The sequence below is a fragment of the Osmia lignaria genome, chromosome 8 (genome assembly GCF_051020975.1).
Source record: "Osmia lignaria lignaria isolate PbOS001 chromosome 8, iyOsmLign1, whole genome shotgun sequence".
Lineage (NCBI taxonomy): Eukaryota > Metazoa > Arthropoda > Insecta > Hymenoptera > Megachilidae > Osmia > Osmia lignaria.
Window position 1 is genome coordinate 6,467,547 of NC_135039.1, and position 19,711 is coordinate 6,487,257.

The window sequence follows — 19,711 nt, forward strand, 5'->3', positions numbered from 1 at the left end:
CCACATAGTTTTTTCTTCGGAAATATCTATAGAATTCGGTACTGTATAGAGAATTCGCGCTAGATAAAGAACTTTTCTTAAAAATACAGAAGTAATACGTAGGAAATGCGTGCGTCGGCTGTTTTTGAAACTTTCATCAACATTTACATCTGTTCAGAATCACGTAATATAATAACTATATATATTAATATATTCGGGAAACTCTCCTCTATTCTAGTGTTTTTAGTTTCCGCGTAATAGTTCATTTTTCCCCCAAAACACATGTTTTTACAAAAACTCGTGTTTTTCGAAAACTGAGGGTAATAGAGCAATTCGATTTTCGGATTCGTGTTCAGGACGAGAAGCTCTACAACGATCAGTCAATGGCTATTGGAAAACAGAAAAAATTTTTAAATTTGTTGGTCAGTGTAATTTGCAAGTCTTCCTTTATTCTCGACTAGCGATTGCTCGTGACTTCGTTCGCACTGCATGCATATAAATAAACATAAGTTTGTTTAATTTTGTGATTGATCGCCTCTCTCTTCGATTTTTACAATTAAAATCAGTATAATATATAGGGTGTCTCATTTTAATCTTTACACTCGAATGGTAAATGCTTGCAGACAAATTACCAGACAAACTTTAGAACAAGTGCAACTGTCATTTAGGGATAGAATCCAGTGTTGCATTAATGTTCAAGGTCATCCTATTGAATTTAGAAGATAAGAAACATTTTCTGTACGCGGAGTGTAAGAAAACGTCAAGCCATTGAAATGACCTTGAATGACATTTCAAGGTCAACATATTGTAGATCAATGGATTCATCTTGAGCTAAGCTATGTGTCTAACGTAAAAAAAAACACATTTCTATTTAAAAAAACAAAGGTCACCTTCAAATCTCGGAGGCGCCTCCATGTAGAAACAAACAATGTCCACCATTGCATGTCCCCCTTCGAACAGAGTATGTTTCGTTCAAACACTTTTTTCGAAAAATGAATATTTTTCGAGAAGATCGCGTGTAAAGATTAAAATGATACACCCTGTATATGTGTAAATGCGTGAACTACATAAACGGATTATAAAAAAGTTGCCTCATTAGAGCCTGATTTTTACAGCTTTCTAAATTTACGCGAGTACTCTGAATACTTCCAGAATAAAAAGAAGTCTAAATTATTACTCTATAAATTCTGAATCTGCCAATGAAAGTCTCGTCAAAATCGGTTTAGTCGTTTCGAAGATTAGCCCGTTTAAACAGGCAGACAGACAGACAGACAAAAATTTTCCAAAGGCGTGATTGGGTTTTAGCAAGGTGCGAAAAACCATATATGAGCTAGAAAAAAACCATTATTTCGAAATCACAGACAGACACTTCAATTTTATTTATATGTATAGACGTATAGATTAATTCTCTCCATTAATATTAATGAATATGTTGATAAATACTAATTTAATTGTTTTTTCTTGTTCAGAATTAACAGATTACTTTATAACTGCTCAGGCTTTCGTATTTTTTGCGGCTGGTTTTGAAACTTCTTCGACCACAATGAGCAACGCTCTCTATGAATTAGCTCAGAACCATGATATTCAGGACAGACTACGTAAGGAAATTGAAAAGCACTTTGAAAAAAGTGATGGAAATTTCAAATATGAACAAATAAAGGAAATGGAGTATTTGGATAAAGTATTCAAAGGTGCGTTTGAAATTATGTTAAATGTGTTCAATTTTTCACTTTGAATGCAAATCTTCTTTTATCGTTTAAGTATACATTAGCAAGCATGATGGATTTCCCTAAAGAAAATGGCGATTATAAACTTTTTTTCCTATATTATCATTTTCTAGGAAAATCTACAAAATTGTAATGGTCCATATTACTACAACCACCTCTATAATTGAAATTAATGGTAAATAAGGAATGAAATTTTGAATAATCTGTTGATATAGAGACATTAAGAAAGTATCCACCAGGTGCACTTCTACCAAGAAAAGCAACTTCAGATTACACTTTTGATGGTACTAAGGCTTCAATATCAAAGGGTATGTTAGTATGGATACCAATATTTGCTATACATCGGGATCCTGAGATCTATCCAAATCCTGAGGTCTTTGATCCTGAAAGGTTTAACGAAGATGCTGTTGATGCTCGACATCCTATGAGTTATTTGCCTTTTGGTGATGGACCAAGAAATTGTATTGGTATGTTACTTAAAAATATTTATTCTTTAACAATCGGAAAAGGTTGCAAAATATTTAAAAATAATCCTGCCATCTATCGATCCAAAATTCATAATTTTATTGCTTATAAAATGTCATTACCTATATACAGTATTTAAAAATAGGTTTAATTTTTAAACGGGTTATAGTATTCACTGAGGAGAGCACAAAATCTCTAATTTTCATTAGTCCATTATTCTTGAATAACTTCGTGCTGTTTGTAATTCTTATTCAAAAATTGTTCGTTATTTTTTCGATTAATAAGTATTATTCATGATCTGTATTTCGAAATTCATAAATATACCTAACTCTGAATTGAACACATATGTACATACACATAAATAGCTAGTTTCGTTGTTAGCATATGACTGTAAATCCAAAGGTCCTCGGTTCAAATCCCGGTTCCCTTTTTTCTTTTATTTTAAGTATTTGCTTCTCGTTCCTAATTACTTAAATAATTACATAAATTAAAATTTAAGATTAATCTAATTAATTATTTTCGAAATAATTCCTTTATCTAATAATTTATTATTAAAGCTGTACCATAGTTATTCTCTATACCATGTCTATCTTTTCTAACTATAATACATAATTTGTGTCAAGAATGCGCTAAATGCACTTAGGCGCCACCTCCAATAATTTATACTTTATACTCTATTAATTATTTCAACAATTGTACAACATTTTGTTAATATATTTTATTATATTATTTTCAGGTGCCCGATTTGCAGTTTATCAAACCAAACTTGGATTAATTACAATTCTCCGCAATTATAAAGTTGATATCTGCGAGAAAACTGTAATCCCATATCATTTTACCCCGGGTGCATTTATACTTACACCGCAAGAAGGAATATATCTGAAAATAACAAAATTAACAAGTTAATGTTAATTTGACTTTTCTCAAAAATGTAATCCTTAACAGTATTCAGTTGAATAACAAATACATTTTGTTAGAATACTTATATATTAGGAATTAAATTAACCAATTATATATTTATACTTATTTATTAATTAATTAAAGATAAAGAAAAGGTTTATATACTAATGAACAAAAAGAAAACTATAATAAAGACAAAGTATGAAAAAGAACAGAACACGTGCGTCGTGATCCATGTTAGCTCGTAACGGTCGCTTAGCTGATACATTCAAAAAAGTACAAAGAAGCCAGATTACCGATAGATCAGTCTGGCCACGCTCTCGCCCATATTACCAACCATAATAAAGTTAAATCTCAAAATCACGTTGCCACCTGCTCTATCCTAGTACAAAAATGTGAAACACTTCGCACTGCAACAGTCTACGGCACGTTGACAATAACGGAAAATTTCTTCGATACCAACGGCTATATCTCTTTGGTCAGTGTCTCGAGCTCAGTGTTGCCATATCTCTGAAGAGCAAGAAAGAGAATATGTGTAACGAGATAAAACGAGATAGAATATGTCAAAGGGATGCCGTGAGATCTTTTACTTTGTCGAGCTCGTCAACGGATACGGATATAATTTCCACTGTAATTTTTTACCTGAATTGTTTTAAGGCAGATCTATTCAGAGAATCGTGTTCTGTTGAAAAAATAACTTTAATATCATGCAAAGCTTGTAAAAGCATGCAGTAACAAGTAAACTCATCTAAATCGAAGAGGAGGTAATTGTAATGCAGGTTCACCTAATTTTGTAACATCTAATGTCCCCGTGGGATTGGAACTCGATCTTCTGGTTGTAACTGTCAGATTGCTTGGGACTCGCTTCAGAATACGTGAATTGTTGGTGGGAAGCACCGAAGCGGCAGCATACACCGATCAAAGCAGATATATGCTTGTATGAAGTGCGAACACCAATTGCCATGCATACGGAAACAGATGTGGCAACACTACAAACGTACTATACATGTATTCGTTTCTTCAGTCGATAAGGTAGTTGTACCATGCATGCTCCAGCGAGGTGTGGTATGAGAAGAACTGATAAAACAGACACAACTGTTATACCAACTGTGGAAACCCAACCTCACCTTGAGCTACCGGGTACTCCAATAATGATGCCCCAGCGGTAACAAAAGCATGTTTAGTCTTCTTGGATCTGTAGTCACTGTTATTAGTCTGCTCCGTAACATATGTAATATATCGTTCAAAATGTTTGTGCACTATTTGTTATCACTAGAATGAATTTGTGGCTGTACTTACGAAAACCTCCATGCTTTTGGGAATAGGTTTCTTTTTAATAAAAATGATGGTTCCAAGAAGGATTTTTGGCGACACGTGACAAAATTTGTTATCGTTTGGGTGTCCTTCCCTACTTTGCCGACGCAGAATATCGAATTATCATGGCGTGTTTTGCAAACACGACTCAGTCAGTAGAGATACCCTCATTGATGTAAGTTTCTGAGGCGTTTTCAAACAAGAAAAAATGGAAAAGATCTGTGGGAAAGTTAGTTTATTTCGATGCTGACTCTCACGACGTTTAACTAAGACTCTCTGGTGCTCGGCCATCCTCTCCGTTAAAAAGCATTCAGGGAAGGAAGAGAAAGAGAAAAAATAGAGAAAGAGCGAAAATAGAAAAAGAAAGAAAAGGTCTAAATATTATAGTAAAGTGTTGATAAGGGCAGCGGAAAGAAATCGTAAATATATCGTGGTGAAACGGCTCGCCTGAACCCGAGAGTTGACACTACTCGGGCCCGGCCGAGGCCCTGAAACGAACATGAAAGGAGATAATAGAAATTTTGACTCGCTCGAGTCTGGTTGCCAAATGCGTACTTGGCCGGCCCCGACGTGCACGAAGAAAGGAAAAGAAAACGAAAAAGACAGCGACGTATGTGGTGCGCAGGTCGCCACAGATCCATTTTTATGCAACTTCGAAAAGGAGGAGGATATTTAATTCGATGTGTATATTTTTTTTTTTTTGTTTTTCTTAATGTATGTTCACCGATTACTCCGAGACGGATGGACTAATCGGAACGAAACTTTTTGCATCTTGTAGAGTATAACTCCCCATTGGTCCCGTAAAAAAACATTTTGCATTTTTTCATTGTCAAGGATTATTATTGCAAAACACAGGAAGTTTCTAATCTCAACATAGGATGATTCCAATCACCCTTTAATATGTTGTCGGGGGCATAATGCTGAAGAACTTTTTCATTATGCATAATTAACTGAAAGTTTTAGTTTCCGAGATATTCGTGAAAAACTATTGTTATTACTACATTGAATTCTACGTAGGTAATTATTGAGATTAGGTTACACCTCGCCGATTTTGATGAAATTTAAATATATTGTAAAACTCAACATTTTGAACAACTTTTTTCTATACATATAAAAACCGCTCGACCTTAGTTTTCGAGATATTTTTGAAAAACTGTCGAAACACCGTGCTGCTGCCTGCAAAAACAGTAGAAAAGTGGCGATCCCATACTAATGCGTACGTTGTCACGGACACACACGGATGGCCAGAATTCAATGTGTTAGTTTCAACATTTTGTCGAAAATATCTCGAAAACTAAGGCCGAGCGGCGGTTATATGTATAAGAAAAAGTTGTTCAAAATGTCTAATTTTACAACATATTTAAATTTCATCAAAATCGGTGAGGTGTAACCTAATCTCAATAATTACCTCTACGTATACCTACGTGTATTCTACCGCCTACCCTGGCGGTGTATGGGTCAGCATGCAGTCGCCTGTCTCTATTGTTGCTATACACATATCGCGTCGACCGAAAACCAGTACGGTAAGAGCCCCCGCAGACTGCAAACTTTCTATCGGCCGATAGTTTGATCAGGTTCTTAATCAGTATGAAGATGTAAGTATGCAAGTGCGCATATTTCAACGATCCGGTATCGCCCGATAAATAAGTTTGATGGGCTACACGATTGCATTCAAACTAAACTATCCATCTCTTTCCACCCTGTTTCTTCTTTCACCAACCCGAGTATTTAGTTGGCCTAGTGTGCGCGTTAACCGGCCAACCCGACCAAACTATCGGCCGATAGAAAGTCTGCAGTCTGTGGGGGCTCTAAAAGTTGGATATATGCAACAGAGATTGGGACCCAGACGTTGCATATACAGTAAAACCTGGATAAATGCAACCGAGATTGGGACCCAGTGGTTGCATTTATCCAAGCGAGGTGTCGAATCTCGGGTTACACGCGACGACCAGCCAAGCGTGAACGTAGAAAGGGACAGACAGTGGAGGAAAGAGAGAGGTCCAATGATGAAAGGAAAGAGTCGAAACGTATCGGTGTGACTAATACTAATTCAATCATAAAACTTTTTTATTTTTGACTTTTTTTTAATGAAACTTTTACTAGCGCATTGGTGAGATTTTTCTGATTAAAATGGTACCAAACACGATATATGTAGTTCGAATGGGGCGAGGTATGTTATGGGGCGCTGTGAAAAATCCAGGCGGGCGGCCGTCAAAATTTACGATTAGCGAAAAGGGACAATCTTCACATTCAGAATGAGAGAAGGACAGCATGACTCTAGTGCGTCTCACTCAGCGTTCGGGCGTTGTTGCCTTTTCCGCTTGCCTTCGCAGCACAGTTCGAGTGACGTAATCAAGCTGACGCTTGATTCTGGTTACGATACCAGATCGGCAGTCTTTTTAGTTTGTCGCCACCTTATAACTACTAACTGAATTAAATTTGTCACGTGACTTGCTCTGTATTATCCAGATAATGGTGGAACTCGTCTGTGGGAATGCAATCGCAATTTTTCGATTTTCGTCCTTATATGAGAATATTTGAGGCTGGGTCCAGATTTGAACCCTATAGAACACGTATGGCACATAATGGGTCGTAGGTTGAGAAATTTAGCAAGACAATATGTCAATCTCTAAGACTTGTCACAAGTCGTAATACAAATTTGGAATGACATTCCACAGGAAGAAATTAGGTCTTGCATTAATATGAGGAATCAGCTGTAAGCAGTAATTCAACAACGCAGAGGAAACACGCCTTATTAAAATTTAAACACACACACACACACCAAAAAACGGTTCTTTTCAGGGCCATATGATGTGCAAAATCCGACCGGCAACCTCCGCGTGGTGCACATCGAGTAATGCCAATGCCAGCGATATATGACATAAATGCAAGGGTTATTTTAAAGTGTTGTATCTTTGCAAACAAAAATGGCAGCGACTTTTATCTTATTTAGAAATTGAAGAGGAAGGTTCGTACTTTATGTTTCTGCAAACAGTATCCCCGAAAAAAAATGTAACACGTCCATGCAATACGTCAAACTTGGTAATTTTCAACATAACAAACATTCCCCCACATTTAAGGTGTTACAGTGGTAGAGATGCATCACACCTAAAATCGAACTATAGTATCTTACAGTAGAGATTTCAAGCTTTAATTTAAAAAAAAGAACATAATTTTATTATGATTTTTCGCAGAGTTACCGTCAGACAAAGTTGGTCAATTTTTGCCTAAAATTTTTCTATGCCATATTTTTTTTGAGCAGTGTATTTGCAGCCGAGGGATCGGTGAAAAGTGTACGATATTCAAACGGTATCGATCGGTAAAGTGTTAAAATTCTAAAGGATACGCAATGTAAAGGATCCGTGGTATCCTATTGCGATATAAATACATTGTTTGGTATAGTTAACCATAGTAGATTCTGAAATAGGATACCATAAATGCAGGAAGTCGATTGTATTTTGATTACATTCCGTATCCTTTAAAGTTTTAATATTTGTTTGATATAAAAGACTACATTTTTCAGCTAACGGCCATACGATTTAGGATTATACCGGTTCCCGTCTGATCACCGAAGTCAAGCTAATTTCGGCGCGGATAGTACTTAGATAGGTGACTGCTTGGGAATTCCGCGTGCAGTTAGCATTTGTTTTGTTTTTTTTGAACTAAATAATTTCACCACTATTAGACAAAATTTTCTTCTATTTCATTTCAAACATTTTTGTTGGAAAAGTGATGTATGTTTTTGAATGTTTGTAGTATGTGGTTGGTATGCGTGTTTTTCTATTGTTTGAGTGTAAGAGGTTGGCAAGTGTGTTTTCTGTTAGATAGAAGTTAGAAATGGAGTTAAATGTTCGCACGTGTATCCATTAATATGAAGAATACGTTTTTGTTCAAATCATCTTAATTTTCACATTAAATATATATATATAAAACTTTATATTCTCAGTATCTTTTTCTTAACAATTTTGTACAAATTTTCGAACTCATTTTGATTATGTATAGCGTATTATAGTCGGCTGAACTTGACTAATCATGTTTTCAGTTGAAAAATCGCGATTTTTGCTAATTTCAATTGTTTAACTCCTGGACGCGTTGATCAATCTGGATGAAATTCTCCGAGTTTATATGTATAACTTACTTGGATCTATCTGATTTATATTTTCAATTTTCATTACAGGTTCAGATAAAAACGTAAAATTGACAATGAGAATCGAACTGCCTGAAATGTGTGTTTATTACGTCCGAGGTTATCAGTCGTGTGATAAAGAGAAATAACGATACAGCGATGCGTTATTCGTATAACCAAACGATAAAAATTAGGCATCATGGCAAACGAGAACAATTCAGTTGCGTTTTCAATATTGAAGAAAGCGGTTCTATCTGACGTATCTAATTTCTCCTCTCTCGATGCCACAACTCGATGGTTGAAAAGCACTAGTTTAGATTACAACACATGCAAAGGCTGATGCAATTTATGCTATCGGCCGTGGACCCATGTTTTCTTTATCAAAATTTCGGTACAAACTTGCTATAGGATGAAAGGTCTTGTTGTTCCGATTACAATGATGTATATCATTAGTGTGACCGTCTTATCGTTCCAGAAAAAATGGGGTTTAAAGGTTCCAGTAATTCATTCCAAATTCCGATAGTTTCCATTAATTCACATCATATTCCGATAGATGGCACCGCGATCGAGACGGATGTGGCGACACCTTCTTCCGGTGAGCCGTCCCGTCGGAGAGTGCATTTCCGGCTACCGCAGCGCACTCTTTAATAGTAGGAAAAGCGGGAAAATGCGTTTCCCCTGCCACGTCAAGCGTTGGCGTGGGTCATTCTTGTTCTTGGACTCATAGCGTATGGTAGAGACGTTTTTATCTCCAAGTTTTAGCAGAGATATTTGGTTCTATAATTAAATAAACTTATGTGTGTAATTATCAGTAGTTTATTTTGAAATTGATTAATTTTAAATAAAAGACTCGTTTTTCGTTTGTGTGCAATCAAATGGTGTGAAAAATTTTATTTTTCCTCGAGACTTTATATCATCAGTTGGTACTGTAGAGGCCACGTTTTACGGCATCTAGCAAAGGCCCCTACACGGATATGGAGTCTTAATCCATATTAAAGATTAAAGTTTAAACATTCGGATATATAAATATAAATGATTTATTGAAATTGGAACTTAGAAAAGGTTGACATGTCTTTACAGTTTGATGGATGTGGAAGGAATGAATGTACAGAAAAGCTATTCGAATTTTGTTTATGAAAATAAATGATTGGCGAGAATGCTTGGTAAAGGCGGCATTAATAAATTCTCCTGAAGGCGTTTTCTTCATTACCGACTTCGACGCCGGCCGCCACACGGATGTGGGGTGATGGTAATGCGGAACGTGTGTCGGTATCAATCCCACTGTTGGTAATGGCGTGCTCTTCTTACCTCCAGCTCACTTCACGCATATGATCGTACACGGCTGATGCGCAGAGTTCTCGGAATAGATCAAAGAATTTAAATCAAGCTTTTAGAGCTTTCATAACACGTATAATATAAAATAACAAGAAGAACAACAAAAGTTATTACAGCCGAAAAGACGAAGGCGTCCAAACGCGTAACTCTACTATCTAGGCTTAAAACAGTTTCAATAAAACACAAATTGGAAATAACTGAAAATCGTCCACGCGAACACTAAACACACTATTTTAAGAGGAAATTCAACTAGTGGAAATACAGCACAAGGGATGCGAACCAGAAATTCTCGCGGCTCGGATTTAAACGTCGCGTTTCAATGCCGGAGGATGAAGAAGACAATTGCAAATCAGGGCAACCGAATAAAAATTAATAAACAATTTGAAATCGAGCGCAGGGAGCGGAAACGCTCAGGCGACGCTACACGGAATTAACGGAAACTATTGGAATTTGGAATGAATTAATGAAACCTTTAAAGCCCATTTTCTCTGGAACGATAAGCCGATCCCACTAATGATATACATCATTGTAATCGGGATGACGAGACCTTTCATATCCTATACTAAATTTGTACCGAAATTTTGGTGAAGAAAAAATGGATCCATGAGTGGCATCACCCTTTGAACAAATTTAATCGAAACTACTTTTATACCTGCGTATAAAACGTATAGGGTTCCTCTTGATTTATTTTATAAAATCTGTAGCTTCCCGATTGTGTATTATTTTTGGAACACACTGTAGATGTTGAAAAGCATAGGTAAGTTCACCGTTCCTTGTTGGAGCCCGTTTTCCACCCGAAAGGATTTCGAGGATTTGGGCTGACTAGTCGTTACGTAAAAATGTTTATTGAGTGTCGTTTCCTAAATCGCTTTTACGAGTTGCGGGAGGACTTTTTTCGTGGATTTGTAGAAAAGTTCATCGAACCATACAGTACTAAAGAGTTTTTCTGAATTTATGAATAGAGTGCCAACACAATTCCCGGCATTTCTGACCCAGTGAATGTTTTATTTGAATTATTGTGCTTCGTTATATACTGCGTAAATTGCATTGTGTTTGCAATTTAAAGCAAGGTTGAAATTCTGCGAAAATATTAGCATTACAGAAAATGTTTATGGCATCGTTTATTACCGTTGTAAATATTTCGTTAAGTCTATTGCTGGGTTGGCTGTTTTCCATGTTTGTAAAAAATAAGTGAGGTTCACACAGTTGCTAAATGTAATTGTATATTTGATTATGTAGTTTACTGTCCAGGTTTTAAGTGAAATTTACTTAGGATGTTGTTAAAGCTTGAGGATGTAGATGATGAGGGAAGTTCGGGGGTGGGTGGGGTAGGAGGAGGAGTGGGGGTTAGGGGTGGGGTGACATAGTCGGACTCCTCAGAGTCCGTCTGAACGGCCACACTCGCCATCTGTGTCGGCGGTCGGCCCCTGAATAGCCGCGGCCTCCACGGCGCCGGCCTCCTCGCGCGGGCCCTGCTGCCCCGGCCTCGTCCACCTCTCCTCGACGCGAACATCTCCGTTGGGGTTCAATTAGGTTAGTGGGGTTTTCCGGTGGGCTCTTATTAGGGTTGATGCTAGTGGGGGTGGGCTATTATTGTCTTTAAGCTATATTATCGTCACTTACCGCCCGCGTATGGAGAGAACGAGAAAAAAAAATTTTATTTAGTTGTTATTGTTGGTTTTCCGGTTTTCCGCGGTTTGTGCGCCAAATTTTAGTTTGATATTTGTTGGTTGTTGGGAATTTGTTAGGCTGAGGAATATGTATGGACATAAGGGGGGGTATGGAGGGTTGTTCCGTTCTGATTACGTTCATTAGGGGGTTAAGGGGGTATTTTCGGGGTCGTCCTCGTCCTCGACGAGGTGGTTGAGGGGGATCTGGTTGGGAGGGTATGGTTTGTGTGGGATTTGGGAGTACTTGGGTTTTCCGGGGCCTCCCTCGTCCTCTACGAGGGGGTGGAGTAGGGATGGGTACAGGAATTGTAATTTGCTGGTTGTCCGAAAGTATCGGGATTTTCCTGGGTCTCCCTCGCCCTCGGCGGGGGAGTGGAGCAGGAGTGGGTGGTGTGTGTATGATCTGTGGGACATTTTGGGGTGCTGGGATTTTTCGGGGTCTTCCCCGTCCTAGGCGAGGAGGCAGAGTGGGGATAGGCGTGGAAGGGGGAGTTTGTGCGGGTGTTGGATGGGGTGTTGGTCGGGTGGGAATGTCGAGGGGTTGTGAGGAAGGTACTGGTTGTGAAATATCATTAACATCTTGACTTATTGAAAGGTTTTCGGACATTGCATCGTCAAAGTTTGGAGGGGGTCGGAAGGGTTTAAGATCCTTGATGTGAACTTTTGGAATGGTATTTCCGTCGGGGCCTTTTAGTTCATAAACTACGGGGGAAAGGATTTTGGAGATTGTGTAGGGACCTGAAAATTTCGGGACTAGTTTGGATGCAAAACTGTGGGCGGCGGAGGAAAGAATTCGTTGGCGTCTCATGACGTGGTCACCGATTTGATATCGGTCGTCCCGACGCCCTTGGTTATAATAGGAAGCTTGGCGGTAGGAAGCCTTTTCTAGATTTCTGTGAACTGTATCGTATAAAAGGGTTAAACGGGAAATGCGGTTGGACCATTCTTGGGGATTTCGGGAAATTATTAAGGAATCCGATTTAATTTCGTGGCGGAGGTTTTCGATGGGACGAGGGTTTCGACCAAAATTGAGGAATGCGGGAGAAACGAGGGAAGAAGAATGTACGGCGGTATTATAGGCAAAACAAAATTCAGGAAGGTGTCTATCCCAGTTTCGGTGGTCTTCTCCAATAAACGTCGTTATCATTGTTTTAAGGGTTCGATTAACTCTTTCGACGGGATTGGCTTGGGCATGGTAAGGAGGAATTGTCGTTTGTTTGATTCCGTACGTCGTCAGTCTGTTCGTCACGTCTCTGTTACAAAATTCGGTACCGTTATCTGTAAGAAGGAATTTGGGGCATCCCCATCGGTGGAGGACGAGGGATTCAAAAGCGGAAAGGATTGGTTTGGCAGAAGCTTTATGGAGGGGTTTTACTTCAATATATTTCGTGAAGAGGTCTTGGAAAACGAGGAGATATTTATTTTGGGATTTGCTAGGGGGAAAAGGACCCATGATATCAGCAGCCACGACGGTCCAGGGCGCCTCCACCGGGCGCTCCCTCAACAACCCCGCCGGTGGCCGCTGCAGAACTTTACTTTGCTGGCATTGGAGACACCGTCTGACGAATTGGACCACGTCCTGGAACATTCCAGGCCAATAGAAGTCCTGCGTCAGACGGTGATACGTTTTATCGATGCCAAGGTGACCGGATTGGGGAGGATCGTGGGCGTCGGAAAGGGCTCTTGGGCGGGAGGAGAGGGGGAGGACTAATTTCCAACCATCAAGGTCGGGAACTATGGGATCTAGGAGGGAATCGGGACGCTGGTAGTAAAGTCGGTTGTCTACAATTGTCCAGTCGGGATATTTGGAGGGGAAATCACTAACGTCACGAAGCTTATTGGAGTACCAGGGATCGGGATCGTTGCCCACGGCAGCCATGCCGCCCACGGGGTCGCCGTACATTCGGGAGAGAGCGTCTGGCACGACGTTGTGGGTTCCCCTTCGGTGGACGATTTTCATGGGTTGACCTTGAAGGGTCAATGCCCACCGGGCTAATCGTCCAGTTGGGTCCTTAAGGTGGTGAAGCCACCGGAGACTGTTGTGGTCCGTCACCACGGTAATTTCGGACCCTTCAATGTACGGACGGAACTTTTGGGTCGCCCACACGACGGCCAGACACTCCCTTTCCGTTACGGAGTAGTTTCTCTCCGCACGGGTGAGGGAACGGCTTGCGTAGGCTATCGGGTGCTCTTCACCGTCTACGGTTTGTACGAGAACTGCCCCGATAGCCGTATCGCTAGCGTCGGTTTGGAGGGAAAAGGGAAGGGTAAAGTCAGGGCGGGCTAGGACGGGAGTTTTGGTGAGGGCATTTTTCAGGGTTTCAAACGGGGATTGTTGCTCGGGACCCCATTCCCAAGCAACATCCTTTTGTAGGAGGCGGGTAAGGGAAGTTTGGTCTTTGGAGACATCTTTTAGAAATCGGGAGTACCATTTAACCATTCCAAGGAAACGTCGGAGTTGTTTGAGGGTTGTGGGAGGGGGATAGGAAAGGATGGGTTCAATTTTTTCAGGATCGGCTATCATGCCGTCCTTATTTATTAAAAAGCCGAGGTATCGGACCTCGGAACAACAAAATTGGCTCTTTTCGCGATTAATTTCTAAATTTGCTTCCCTCAAACGGGTTAAAACTTTCGCGAGCCATTCCAAGTGTTCCTCGTACGTTTCGGTCGCGATTACCACGTCAACTAAGTACGCGAAAATATGCGGCTCCCAATCGGGGGTGATTAACTTATCCATTATACGTTGGAAGGTTGCGGGGGCGTTGGTGAGGCCGTAGGGCATGCGGGTAAATTGGAAAAGGCCTCTACCGGGGACTGCGAAAGCAGTGATTTCTTTACTGGAGGGGTCGAGGGGAACTTGGAAATAGGCTTGGCTCAGATCTAACTTGGAGATATAACGGGCGGTTCGGAGGCTATCAAGGATACGGTCCATACAAGGGGGGGATAGGCGTCTTTTTTGGTGACTTTGTTAACGTCACGGTAGTCTATGCAAAATCTATAGGAGCCATTGGGTTTGGGGATTAGGACAGGGCGGCTGCACCAAGCACTAGAGGAGGGTTCAATTATGCCTGCCTGGAGCATGGAATCGACTTCTTTTTGTGCAGCCTCTAAAACGCGGGGAGCCATACGGCGAGGGCGTTGTTTTATAGGAGGGTGACCTTGAACGTCGATGGAATGGGTGACGAGAGGGGTGGTTCCTAAGGTGCTGGATGGGGGTGGAATGAGGTGGTCAAGCAGGGTTCGAACTCCCGAGATTTCCTCGGGACTTGCTTCGGAGAGCCCTGCGCAGGCGGGATTCATGGGAAAGGGGTGGGTTACGGATTCGGGGTAAAAGGGGTGACAAGGTCCATTCGGAGTCCGCCACGACCTTAGATCTCCGTCGATGGTTACTCCAAATCGAGTGATAAAGTCCATTCCCAGGACGACCTCATACCCCAATGACTCGCTTGCGCGGAGGGGGAGGTTATGGATTTCGTCATCGATCTGGATCGCGACGGTGACTTCTCCGAGGATTCTCTCTGTCACGTTGTTGGCTAGGATCATACAGGCTTGGGAGGGGGTCAGGTGGGATTCAAATAGTTGAGCGATTCTGGGACCTGCATAAGAATGGGTTGCGCCTGTATCTAGGAGGGCTTGGAAGAGGTATTTCCCGTGTTGCAAGGGGAGAAAAATGCGATTATCGCCTGGGTAGGGTTCTGTACGGGACTCTGCCGAGAGGGGTTTCGTTGGGGTAGGGATAGGGGCGGTTGGAAGGAATTTTGGTGAATGTCCCACACGGGATCCGGGATGTTGGATCGGTGGTTTCGGGGAGGTTGCGTCGACCCTTACCGCCGACCTCCGCGTGCGTTTCCCGACAAGCAATTCGGGCACTCCGGTGCGATTACGTCGAACGTTCCGCACCGGAAGCAGAATTTCCTCCTCGGCCGCTGGCAAGAGCCAAACCAGTGTCCCGTTTGGCCACAATTCCAACATTGGCCGGGGGGAGAGGATTGGTCGGGTGGAGCTGCGTTGCGAGGAGGTGGTTGTCGGGGACCGGAAGTCGCTTGGGCATAGGAAGTAGGGCGGTTGGGGGTCGGTGTTTGTGTGGATGTGGGGATTTGATATCCGGCCGGAGGCGGGACCGTGGGAAGGGACATTAAACTGGGGATTTCTGTAATCGTAAGGGGAGGAGGCGGTATGGGGGGACGATATGGGGCGGACGATCGGGGTATATTGGAATCCTGAGAAATACAAGGATTTCCTCGGGTCGGCTGTGGCGCGGTAGGAGGGGCCCGTGGCCCAGGGAGCGGCCGTCGGGTTCTTGGGGGTGTGTTGGGAGGGGTTGTAGGTCTAGGAGGAGGATTACGAGGTTTAGGACGGTTCGAGGATGGCGGGACGGTCTCAGCCGCCGCCGCCAGCTTGGATTTATTACCTTTCGGTGGTACGTACCCGCATTCAGGGATAAGTGACGTTTCCGCTGGTGGTGGGTCCCGATAGTCGCGAGTGTGCCTCTGGGCCTCGTCTACCCATGCACCTAGTTTAAGGAGGTCTCGGAAGGATTGGGGAGGGTGAAAATCAACGACGTATTTGTACCGGGGGTGAAGGTTTCGTTTCGCGATGGCCAGTCGCTCGCACTCGGGGATGGGTGGTTCGGCGCGGGCAAACATCATTTGTAATTTTCGTAAGTACTCCGCCAGGGTTTCTTGTCCTCCCTGGGTGCGCGTGATTATGTCCCACCATAACCGGTCCTGATAGTTTGTCGGCACGAATTGGAGGCGGAAATCTTCCAAGAACTCCTCGTAGGTAGTCCAACACCCGGCTTGCCCGCGCGCCCAAACCCGCGCGGAACCCGTGAGGACGAAAGGGATTATCCTCAACATCTCGTCCTCCGTGATCCCGTTCCCGCTTGCATACTCCGCCAGGGTTTCGAGGAACCCCTCTCCATCTTCCCCGGGATCGCCCGCGAAGGAGATCCGCCACTTCCGGAAAAGCTCGGAAGCGCGACAATCTCCCGCCCCTCGCCGGGGACCCCGGGACTCGCTGGCTGAGGGGTGGAAGGGGTTCGTGCGGGATAAGGAGGTTTCGACGCGCGGTGGGGGTGGCAATGACGGGCAAGGGAGAAGGAGTGGGCCAGGCGGGTAGTTGGGGGGATTCGGCAGGGAATAGGTGAAATTCCGAGTGTCTTGGCTCGGGGCTGGAATATGGTTAGACCACCGGGACGAGTGGGGAATTGGAGGCTCAGGGACACGGAAGGGGATACGGGTGCTACTCAAGGAGGGTGGGATAACTCCTTGGTCATTACGATATGCATGGGAAGAATCTGAAGAGCGGGAGAAGGGATCATGGGACGGGAATTGGGGAGATTGTATTGCGGGAGGATTATCAAAAGGGTTGTTTTGGGGGTTGGAGGGGATCTGAGGTGCAAGGTTTGAGCGTCCTTCGACCGGCGCCGGCGCGAACGTTACCCGGTCGCGCCGTTGGTCATTATTCGGGGACTGGCCAAGGTCGATCAGCAGGGTCTGTGCCGGGGTCGGATGGGAGACGGAGGTGATAGTGGTGGTAGTGGTCGTCGGGGTGGCCGTGGAGGCCATTGTGACGGGATTGGGGATATAGGATGTGTGCGGTAATTCGGGGAAAGAATTGGGGGAGATTCCAAAGGTGGGTGGATCGATTTCCTCGCCAGGTTCGTCACCTGGGTCTGGAGGGGAATCCGGGGAAGGTTCGGGAGGAGGATCGTCGGCGGAGGGGGCTACCCACGCCGAGGAAAGGGTAAACGGGAGACTCTCACCTGCAGTGTCGTTCGTCATGTCCCAGGGCGCGGCGTCCGGGCCATGGACACGACGGACCTCCGCCCTTAGATAGCGGTCGCGAAGGTCGTCCAGAGTACCGTACAAATTTAAATGCGCGTGATCCATTAATCTTATTAACTCGATAATTTGCAAATCGCCGATATGCGCCCGCATCTGGCGGGCCTCGGCCGAATCCATACTCGCGGTTTCGGTAATACTCTCCGCGGAGTGACGATAATATTAAAAAATACGGGGGAGAAAAAGCCAAAAAAGTTTAAGGATCCTGAAAGAAAAGAGGGAATGCGATGGGAAGAAAACACGCAATTCAATACAACAATTTATTGCTGCATTGCAATGGCTTTATTGCAAAATCGGGAAACCCAGTATGCGATGGTCGATAATCAATAAAAAAAAGGGGGGACTGAAAAAAAAGAAAATCCAAAATCGATAGAGGCTCGATAGAGTGCTCACGGTCGGCAAAGGCACGACCGGGCCCTCGATATCGGCAAACCGCGAGCAATAACTTTTAAATTTGGGAGGGCACACAAAAGAAATATATTTTCGGCACAGATAATAATTCAGTTTCACTAATTTCAACAATAGGACGGTTAGGTCGAAAACGGCGCACGTGTCGGTTACGGAGTGTTTATTGTTCTCTAGGACGTTCGAAGATCCAATTTCAAACACCACGCCGCGTTCGACCGTCGACACTTGAAAAAAAAAACGGCAACAAGAGGCTCTCGGCAACGGTTACCTTCTGCGTCGTAATTTCGGGAATGTTCGGTTTTAACGGTGGAATCGCAAAAATTTTCTCAAACGCGAGAGTTTATGAACTTTTTATTATTTTCCCGGCCCCACGTTGGGCGCCAAATTTGTGACCCTCTTCGGGGGTTCACTCTATACACTGTTCTACTCGCACTTTACTTTACAATATTCTTTCTCAAACGTTGGGCGCCAGCCACTCGCTGTGGCGATCAAGATCAAAAAAGGAAAAAGGGGGGTGATTGTGGGTGTCTTACAGGGGATGGGTCTCGGGGCACTTACGTCCGTACAATGCTTCGCGGGGGAGTACGCAAGGAGGATTATCGTGGGCAGGGAAGTCTCTAGGGTCGGAAGAGGGGTTCGCGGGAAAGTTCGTCTACGTTACGCGAATGAGGAAATAGCTGTGGTTGGGAAATCAAAAGGGGGAAAAGCGGAAAAGGGGGAGTCATCTCTACGTCGAACAATGCGCGGGCGGAGAAAATAGCCGTTGCCTCGATCTCGCAATTACAATAGGTACGTTAAGGGACTCACCCAAAACTTCTCTCACTCTCTCGCACACAATCTGTCTCGTTTCCAAAATCGCTCTCTCTAAATCCGTACTCTCGCTTAGCCTAGGGCTCAATGACGGTTCGCCGTTGCTGCTGCGACGACGAAACCGTCGCGGGATGGTTTGGGGAGGGGATGGGACTAGGGAGTGGGGCCTCTTCCGGCAACGGGATAGATCGATTATCGATCTTCGATACACCGGTGCTCGGGGTCGATGGGGCTGGCGGATATCCCGCGATGACGGGTGGGTTGAGATCTTCTTGCTCGGCGACGGATGTCTCCGGGTGGACGTTTGCATGATCTGGGCAGCTTTGTCTCTTTCCTCGGAGTCCCACGTTGCTCCGTTTCCTTGGAGGACGGTTAGGAGTCTGTCGCCGGCCTCGTAGCTCCTGCTGTGGGTGTTCCTTGTCCGTCTTCTTTTGCCTCCATCGGCCCGACACCGGTGAACAGGGGGAAAGGGTTGGGTGAGGGAAGGGTTCCGGGTGGTTTTGAGGTGGAGGTGTAACGTGGGGGAAAGCGCAGCGATTGTAACGGGGGGTACGGGTATCACCACGTTACAATATATATATTTTTTTAAGGCTTATGTATTGCTTTACTTTTGACTTCTCCTACGAGGTTACCGCAACGGAGGTATCCGACGTAGGGGAAGATCAGGAAGTATTGTCATCGGACACGATTGCAGCGTGGTTCCGCTATTGTCGGGAGATAATAGTGGACCACGTTTGCAAAATGCAAGCGGGCAAGCCGAAATTAGGCGGGATCGATAAAGGAGGTTCTGCAATCGTTGTACAGGTAATTTTTATACTATTTTTAATTAATTTTGTTATTATTCCTGTTTTCTACTACTACACTTTAAATATTATTTCAGATCGATGAGGCCAAATTTGGGAAAAGAAAGTATAACCGTGGCCGTATCATCGACGGCCACTGGGTACCTGGCATGGTCGACACATCGACCAACGATTGTAGAATGGTTGTCGTTCAAGACCGGGAAGCGGCAACCTTGATCCCCCTAATTAAAGAAAACGTTGCTGCAGGCAGTGAGATCCATACGGACTCATTTAGGAGTTACATCGGTCTCGCTGCTGAAGGATTCATCCATAAGATGGTGAATCATAG

At 43.5% G+C, this 19,711-nt stretch overlaps 1 protein-coding gene, 1 long non-coding RNA gene and 1 pseudogene across 3 annotated transcripts in view; 2 read left to right on the plus strand and 1 right to left on the minus strand.

The window, feature by feature from the left end:
• The window catches only part of LOC117610864 (cytochrome P450 6a2-like), a 174,257-nt gene extending 170,886 nt beyond the window's left edge, over positions 1-3,371 (plus strand). The window contains exons 4-6 of the mRNA XM_076689392.1: positions 1,449-1,670; positions 1,922-2,173; positions 2,908-3,371. Coding sequence (XP_076545507.1) covers positions 1,449-1,670; positions 1,922-2,173; positions 2,908-3,077 — 644 coding nt within the window. The 3' untranslated portion in view covers positions 3,078-3,371. The remainder of the gene's footprint in view (positions 1-1,448; positions 1,671-1,921; positions 2,174-2,907) is intronic.
• LOC143305493 (uncharacterized) lies at positions 2,911-4,156 on the minus strand. Of its 2 annotated transcripts, XR_013062496.1 has the most exons (4): positions 3,857-4,156; positions 3,714-3,753; positions 3,368-3,581; positions 2,911-3,050 (listed from the first exon to the last, which is right to left on the minus strand). It is a non-coding gene; the product is annotated as an uncharacterized LOC143305493 (long non-coding RNA). The 2 variants fall into 2 exon arrangements; XR_013062495.1 differs by lacking the exon at positions 3,714-3,753.
• A 3,751-nt stretch (positions 4,157-7,907) lies between these two features.
• LOC117610868 (5S ribosomal RNA) lies at positions 7,908-8,027 on the plus strand (annotated as a pseudogene).
• Positions 8,028-19,711: the final 11,684 nt, after the last annotated feature.